The following is an 8,424-nucleotide window of genomic DNA, read 5'->3' as shown; positions in this document are numbered from 1 at the left end:
ACCCGCCCTTTTCCCGTGGGGGAATTTTCAGCCTCTTTACCGACCCCCAAAAAAAGCCACAAAACCTCATCTCTTCCCCCCCTAATTTTTCCCACCTCTGCACGCCCCACAGCTGGAATTTCTCCCTGCTTGAATGTTCATCCCAAAACTCCGGGTGGTTTCGACCAGCAACCAGGCGAGAGGAGATTTAGAAAGAAGATTATGTGAAGAAGTAGTGGCCCTTTTTTTTGCCCCTTTTTCTCCTCATCTCGTGCAAATTACCCTATTATTCTGCTCCCTTAGGATGCCTGAGTGTCCTTATTTCTTCTTTTGAGCTAAAGTCACCCATGCATTAAATTAGTTCTCTGCCTAGAAATAGCTTTGATTACTTTCTCCAAGCCGCAGCTCATGGGAGGCTCCCGGCGAGTTTGAAAAATCAAAACGGGGCAAAAAAAATTTAAAAAGGGAAAAGGAGAGGGGGAAAAATGGAGCAGGGGCAGCCTCTTGGAGCTCACTGAGGAGGGATTTGCCTTGACAAGAGGGGTCTGTCCCCATGCCAGCGCTCATGGAATGGCTGGGGCTGGATTTGGGGCTCTGTGAAGTCCTGGCCGTCGTCCCTCCCGCAGCTCTGGGTGAATAATGGGGGTTTGGGGTTTTTCCTTGCAGTTTGCCTTGAATTTTGCCTCAGATTTCTGGTTTTTCCGTGCGATTGCTCTGCTGGAAGGGGAAGAAGGGAGACCTTGGTGGGACACCCCATGCCAGGGCTGAGCGTGGGACAACCAAAAGTTCTGCCAGAGCCTGGGAAGAGCCTGGATCCCTCAGGATCCCCGATTTTCTTCCCTACAACCAGCCTGGCCCCAGTGCCAGGCTCCCGAGGTGCAGAAAGGAACAGATTTGGGTAATAAACATCCATTCTCCCTAAGTTTTTGCTGCAGGAGCCGGCACAAATCCCAACATGGGAAGGCTGCAGGAGCCCAAAACTCCCTCCCAGCTTCCCAAATTCCTCCCCTCCTCCTGCGCCACCTCCGAGCCCGTTCCCTCCTTGCTGGGGCAGCCAAACTCCTCATCCCTGCTCCACCCACAAACCTCACACCCTTCCTTATCTCCCTCCCACCCTTCCTTATCTCCCTCCCACCCCTCCTTTCAGCCCGGCACCAGCAGGAAAGGTGACGCTGGGCACCCCCAGAGCCTCCAGCACAATTCCTGCGGCTCTCACCCACTCCAGGCTCCCCGCTGGACATCGGGATCATGCCAGACCTTCCCTCCCCGCTGGAACTCTGCCCTCCCATTAACCGTGGCTTTTCTCCCTTCCTGGGAATCTTTTCCAAGGAGGGAGCCGGGGCCGAGCCCATCTGCTGAGAGGGGCAGTGAATGTGGGATAATGGCCTCAGAAACGTCCTGAGCCTCTCTGCAGCCTTGGCATTGCCGTGGCTTTGGGATGGGGGTCATTTTGATGCCATGAAGATTTTTGCCTTTTCTGTTATACCCCTGTTATACCTTTTTACAGCTTCTGTATTCCTAGTGCTTTTTGCCTACATTCTTGGCCTTGTTTGTCAAGCTAAGAGACTCAACATTTTGGAAGCTTCATAGCTGGGGATCAGTGTGCCCCAGAGCCCAAGGTCCGCTCCAGAACACATTCTGTAAACCAAGATAGAACCATCCAGGGGAAGGTTCCTTGGGGAGGGGGGCTCACTTGAGCCTCTCATGGGGGAATCTTTGATAGATCTGCTAATTAGTAACACCTATAATGTTATACCCAATGTTGGGGAAGAGGGGGAGACACAGGGATAGACTCGGTGGGGTGCATTTCGATGCATTTGACGTCCGTGTGCACCTAAGGATCCTTAAAATAAATACCAAGGTAAAATCCCTTTTCCCCTTCTAACCGTGTTTGACTCTTGATTTTAAGACCAGGAAAAGGCATCAATTTCCCCTCTTAATTCCCTGCCTGGCTGTTCCCAGCTGTTCCCAGGAGCTGTTCTCTGCTCACTCAGTGCCAATGATCCCTCCTTTCCCACCGTGTTTTGCTGCATCCTTCCCAGAGCATCATTCCTCTCCTTCCCGCCCGCTTTTCTTCCCGTTGGCTCCTCCAAAATCCCTCTCACTGGGTGCTGGAAGCAATTGGAGGAGCACCAGCAGACCCCCAGGGAATCTGTGGCTGCCACCCTCTCCCAAGGCATTCCCTGCATCCCAGTGATGCTCCTGCTCCTCCTCTCTGGGGTCAAACCAGTTCTCCCAGTAGCTGGAGCGGTCCTGCCAGTCCCACGTGCAGCTGCTGGAGGAATCATTTGTGATTTGGATCATACAAGGGATCAATTCCTGTTCTGGAGAGTCCCGTCCCTGCTCCCGCTATGGCAAATGGAGCAAGGGATGATTTGGCAGTGCCTGAAGCTGGGAAAAGTGTCCCCAGCCAGCAGTGGGGACAAGGCAGTGGTCCAGGCAGGGGCTGTGCTCTCCCTCCACTTCCAGGAGGGAGATAATCCCACTTCCTTGGGCAGTGAGATGAGCCTCTCTGAAATCTTCCAGCTCTTTGGATGGGAGCAGCTGAGCCTGAGACCTTTTCCATGGGCTCTGTGGGAGAAAAGCCAAGCAGTGAGATGAGCCTCTCTGAAATCTTCCAGCTGTTTGGATGGGAGCAGCTTTTTCTCTTTTTCTGAGGCCTTTTCCATGGGCTCTGTGGGAGAAAAGCCATGTCTGGAGAGGGTTTTGCACCATCCAAACCTGCTTTTCCATGGGAATTCTCACTCCAAGCATCCCTCCCAGAGTTAAAGCTCCCCAGCTCACTTTTCCTGAGGAGCTCACAGAGGAGCTCCTGGCCGTGGATGGGGAGGTGGGAGGGTGAGATCTCCGAACTGGGAAACACCAGCACGGAAAACTCCCCCAAAGCTTTCCCAGCTCCTTCCCAGTTGCTGGAGGAGAGATAAAAACGCTCCAGGAAAATCCCGTCCCTTCTGGGAGAGACGGAACGAGGCCCCGCACGTCGCTGCAGCTTCCCTCCTCTCTTCCTTTAATTAAACAGCAAATGTCTCCCTCCAAAGTCATTAATTACTAATGACACAATTAGAGCTGGTGAAGAGGGGAAGGAGGGATGCGACGGAAAAGAAAAAGGAAAGAGACAAAACAAACTCAACACCCCAAAAAAACCCATCAGCGATCGGAGATGTCTGGAGCTTGAGAGGAATCAAGGAAATAATTGCTGGATTTGAGGTTAATTCTCGTCCCTGCTGGGCCCACACAGGATGGGATGGAAGCCACCTTCCCAGTGCTTCCCAGAGCAAGGAGAGGATCCCGTGGGATCTGATTTTCCTGCTTGGAGCAGATCCCCAGGAGTGTCAGGGTCCTTTTCCTGCGCTGTGTCCACTTGGAAGCCTGGATTTAGCTCCACAATCCCAATATTTGCCCTCCCTTGCCATCTCGCACAGCCTCACCCCTGCTTTTCTCTCCCCAGCCATCCCATATTCCCAGACAAGGAAGCAGCTGCTCTCTCCTGCCCCGTCCTGGGCTCTCTGCTGGTTCCAGGGATGGAGCAGAGCCGAGGACAAGCAGGGACAACCCAAGTTTGAAGCTCCTTGGCTTCCAAAGGCCGGCTCCAATCACTTGAGGACTCTCTGAGAAACACATTTAGGGTGTGGGAAGGAGGGAGGCCAGCAGAGCTTGGTATTCCTGCCAGCTTTAGCTCTGGAATCTCACACTGGAATGGGTTTGGGAGCAGAGGGAGTGGCAGGAGGTGAGGCTGGATGAGGCAAAAAGAGCAAATCCCAGCCTCTGTTTTGGGGGTGAAAAGCAATTCCTGAGCTGGAGGTGGGATGGGGGCAGCCCTGGGGGTGGCAGAGGAACCCTGTGCGGGATCCTGAGGTTTTCCACCTGCTTTTCCATGCTGGACATTCCATTGTGTCCCTGGAAGGGAGGAGGACCATGGCTGTGCCTGTCCTCCGGGGCCCACAGGGGACAGCGGGGTTTCTGCAGGTCCTGCTTTAAATCCCCTGGCACTGATGATTTAATCCTAAAGGCAAGGCTTTTCCACAGGGGTGGATCCCACCCACAGGTGAGGTTTTTCCAGAGGTTTTTCCAGACACAAGGCCTCTGTCTCACCCCCTCTCCCACCCCAAAACTTGCCAGCCCTGAGGTCAGAAAGAAGGAAAGTCCATCCTTGCTGTTCCTGCCCTTGAGGCCACCAAACCCTGCTGGGCACCGTGCTCCTCCCGTCAGGAGGCTGCCAAGTTCTTGCTCCGGGATGCAGAATTCCCAGGGCAAATCCAAGCCCTTTTCCCTGTGCCACGGCACCCTCAGGAAGCAAAATCTGCTCAGCATCAGTTGTGGAGGTCCCAGCAAACATCTCTGTTGCCACTCATCTCCTGGAACATCCTCTCCCATCAATTCCCACCGACTTTTTGTCCTGGATGCTTAAGGGATGTGCGGAAAAAAAAAGCAAGGAGAGGCGAAAAATGGGAAGGAAAATCCAAGGTTTTTTGACTGTTCAGTCCCCCCCCACCCCCCACCCCGGAGGTGGGGAGGGAGAAAAGCTTCTAATCCATGGTTTTGTCTTGGAGCAATTATGTGCAAATGAGTTAATCACAGGGTCACAGGAGCCAGAGCCGTTAATTAATCCCCAGCAGGAGCTGGGAAAATGAATTCTGTCCTGCAGTAAACAAGTGTCAGGAACGCTTCGAGGAAACAGCTCCTGCTGGACGATCCCACAGATCCCCGGGATGCCTGGTTTGCCCCACCAGGACCGCAGAGCAGCCCTTTGCTGGACACCAGGAGCAGCTTTCCTGGAGAATCCCTGCGTTTGGGAAAGGGGGAGCGGGGGAATGAGCGCAAATCCAGATGTCCGGGCACCCCTGGAAAGGTGGGAGGCAAAGGGTGCTGCTCCCTCCTGGTGTTCCCAGTGTTTGGAGCAGGGATAGGGCACCGGACGGGCACCATGTGGAGTGCCAGGGGGTGTCTCTTCACCAGACTCTTGGGGTGGTACCTGGAAATGCAGCCCCGATTCACCCCAGCGAAATCCCAAAAACCCCACAGAGGCTCGGGGATGGCTCTGGGGAGCAGCAGGATGGAAAAATCCTTGGACCACGGGGAGACGGGGGGGAAATCAGGTGAACGTGGTGCCCACCCTGCACTGAGCCACAATCCCCTGCTGGGAAAAGGGGGAAAGGTTGGGATATCTGGAAAGGGAGGCCGGGCAGCTCCCTGCTGTAAAGCAGAAAGAGAAAAATGAGCCTTTTGTGGTGTCCTCACCCATTTCCACACATCAAACTTCCCAAAAGCGAAGCCAAATGAAGTCCTCTTATCGGTGCTTTACCACTTAAGGCTCTCCCAGGCAGATTTAGGATGAATTAGGGCTTTTTTTAACCACAAAGAGGAGCAAAGTGAAATTTCTCACTCCAGCAGCCCCTGCAGCCTTAACCCTTGGAGGGGAGAGTGGGGTCAAGGCTGGGCCAAGGTCCCTCCTGGTGCCAGCTTTGCTTTGGAAGGTGCTGCTTCCCATGGAGATTCTGGGACAGGTTTGGGATTGGCTCCGGAGCACCCTGATATTCCCTTTATTGTGGTGAGTGATGCGGTTTTTGGGAGCGTGAGGAGTGCTCCGAAGTCCCACCTCAGCCCCAGCAGTGGCAAAATGCCACTGCAGCTCCTTAGGAAGGGGAATTGGCCACTTGACAGGAATGGTGGCCACATGACAGGGATGGTGGCCACTTAATGGGGAGTGTTGTGCCCATCCTGAGAGCCCCAGCCCGTGCCCAGGGACCTCTGTCTATGCCTGGAGGGGTGAGCTTGGGATCCACAATAGATCCAGGTCTTGTCCTCCTTCCCACCCAAGCTGGATTTGGAACACAGCAGGAGAAGCTTTGGAGTTATGGAGGCAAAATCCCCGAGGAACTCGAGCTCAGAACCTCTCTCAGCTGGAAAATGGGAATGACAGAGCCTGGAAGTGCTGGGTGATGCCCTGGTCACAGGGGATTATTTGCAGCCCAGGGGCACACAGGATTCACCTGATGTGCATTCGCAGGGGCCCAATCGTCCCCCCAAACGCTCCTCCACCCATCAGAGAACCTCCAATTAACCACTTGACTTAATTGCTCTCCACCCCTCCCGATTTTTCTGCTGTTCCAGGAACGCTGCTGCTTTCCAAAGCCTTTTTTCCATGTGTGTGTTCAGCGGGGCCCAGCCGATGGAGGCTTTGTGGCTAAAATTATTCCTGGGCATGGATGGCTGTGGCTTTCGGAGCCTCCAGGAACGGAGCCACCATCTGCTCGTGCTTCTCAAGGAGACACATCCTCACCACACACCCACGCACGGCTCTGCTCCTCCTGGGCGGCCACAGAGGGCTGGGAAATGGTTCCAGAGGGGAAAAAGCTGCTCCGGAGGGGACCCCACCACTTGGGAAGCTGCCAGGAGGATAAGGGGTCTCCAAAGGATGCTCCAGCTGCTGCGGGTCCAACCTGGCCAAGGATGGTGGACCCTGCTCTGGAGGAGCTTTGAGGAGGGGTGGTTGAGTCCCTGGGGTTGGTGCAGCCCCATCCCTTCTCCACCCCCATCCCTCTTCCCCCCCCTCCCTTCTCCAGCCCCATCCCTACTCCAGCCCCATCCCTTCTCCAGACCCATCCCTTCTCCACTTCCGCCTACCCCTCCTCCAGCCCCATCCCTTCTCCAGCCCCATCCCTTTTCCACCCCCATCCCTTCTCCAGCCCCATCCCTTCTCCACCACCATTCCTCCTCACCAGGCAGTCCTGGGAGCCTCGGGAATGTGCTCCTAACCGTGTTCCAAAAAACCCCCTCTGTATCCCCAAAATTCCAGGCTGGCAGAACTTCCAGTGCTGGAGATGCTGCACATCCCCATGCTTGGGAATAAAGCTGGGCTTTTTTAGGACTTGGCAATGCTTTTCCCTATCCTCAGCTGCTCCAGGACTGGCCCAGGACGGGAACAGGTCATTCCAGGGGGGCTTCCTACACCTCCTTCCCAAAATTCATGGGGCTGCTGTGGGCACAGCACTTTGGGCTTTTCAGTTGGGAACTTCCAGAGTCAGCCACCATCCAGAGCTTTGGGAATGATGCTTTTGGTTGCTCTGTGGTGGTTCCTCTCTGCCCTACCCTGGACACTGCTCCCACTGGGACCCACCACCAGGAATTCCCCATCTCCCAGAAGGAGAAGCCGCCGAGATGTTCCTCCACTTGGAGACCAACCTTCTGCAGGCTGCCCCAGGCTCTGTGGGGAGTCGACACGCGGGATATGGAGACCCAAAAAAGCTTGGAAATGACCCAGCCAGTGGCCACCAACCCCCACGAAGCCTCCCAGGCCTCACTGCCGGTGTGGAGCTGATCATGGGGGTGAAGATCTGGAGCCAAACCCAACCCTGGCAGGTTCACCTCCAAGAGGGGCAGCCCTGGTGCCCTTCCCGAGTCCTGCTCGGGATAAGGAGCAGCTCCAGGTGCTCCCCTTCCCTGTGGCACTCTGGAAATTGCGGTGCCCTGGGCTGGCTCTGCCACACGAGCTCTGGTGGCTCGTGGGAAGTTTGCCGTGAGATGATCCCGGGGTTTTCTGGTGGTCTCCCCTGTGGGAGCTCTGGGGGGTTGGACGGTCGGGACGGACGGAGACGAGAGATCTCTGAAGTCAGATCTTGGGACATGCGGTTTATTGCAAAGGGCGTGGGTACAGGGGCACTGCTTAGAGCTGCCAGCCGCAGCTCGGAGCAGGCCCAAGAGAGCAAGAGTGTAAAAGTAAGAGCAAGTAAGTAGAGTGGATGTAAGTAAGAGTGGAACGAGAGAGAGAGAGGAATGAGAATGAGAATGCGCGAAGTCCTGGTTACAATACAATAAATCATCTTCTGTACTGAATATTCTAATTGTCACTAACCAATCTAATACAAGATACAAATCCTATAGCATTTCCCTACAGCCTATAAGAGTTCTTATATTACCATAGAGTGTTACATCTTAACTTCTAAAAACTACTCTTTGGACCCCTTCTGCTGAGCTAGTAGGGTCTGCTCTGACCCTTGGACCTGCCTGCAAGCAGAGGGTATTGTTCCATCAAGAGGGGATTACCTTCAGTCGGCCATACCATTGTTTTCCAGTTGTTCAGTAACTAAGACTTGGTATCTCAAAGGTGGCCTTCATTTCGATGTCGCTTATAGTTTTCATATTCCCAAAATCTTTTGTCAGGCAATCATATTTATAAGGCTTTCCTGTTTCATCTTCCCCAACACTCCCCCACGCTCTCCAGCACACTCCAGTTCCCAGCACTGGCTGCAAAGAGAATTTTCCGAATCGGTGAGAAATCAGCTCCTTTCTGATTCCTTTTCAGGGCCTGCCAGGATGAGAGGAAAAATCAAAATTTCCTAAAGCTCCAGCTGGGTCTGAGAGAGCCTCCTCAACCCTTCTCTGCAGTCTGGTAGCACCAACTCCACTCTCTTATTCCCTCTGATTTTTGAGAGCTCCTGGGCCATC

The 8,424-nt window shown here is 54.3% G+C and overlaps 1 protein-coding gene across 5 annotated transcripts in view; it reads left to right on the top strand.

The window, feature by feature from the left end:
- Window positions 1-8,418, top strand: part of LOC108448835 — an 11,295-nt gene extending 2,877 nt beyond the window's left edge. For 2 of the 5 annotated variants that reach the window (XR_001864873.1, XR_001864874.1), the window contains exon 3: window positions 1-355. This exon is cut by the window's left edge. Coding sequence is in view for 3 of the 5 variants with exons in the window: in XM_017743083.1 (XP_017598572.1) it covers window positions 6,091-6,459 (369 nt within the window). In the remaining 2 variants the exon portion in view is untranslated. Of the gene's footprint in view, window positions 356-1,126; window positions 1,498-6,090; window positions 6,564-8,281 lie in introns of those variants that run through there. The other 3 variants (XM_017743085.1, XM_017743083.1, XM_017743084.1) reach the window with 3 other exon arrangements.
- Window positions 8,419-8,424: the final 6 nt, after the last annotated feature.

This window comes from Corvus brachyrhynchos, unplaced genomic scaffold (genome assembly GCF_000691975.1).
Source record: "Corvus brachyrhynchos isolate BGI_N302 unplaced genomic scaffold, ASM69197v1 scaffold99, whole genome shotgun sequence".
In the NCBI taxonomy this organism is placed as follows: Eukaryota; Metazoa; Chordata; class Aves; order Passeriformes; family Corvidae; genus Corvus; species Corvus brachyrhynchos.
Note: the sequence above shows the minus strand (reverse complement) of the source record. Positions and strands in the feature narration are given on the sequence as shown.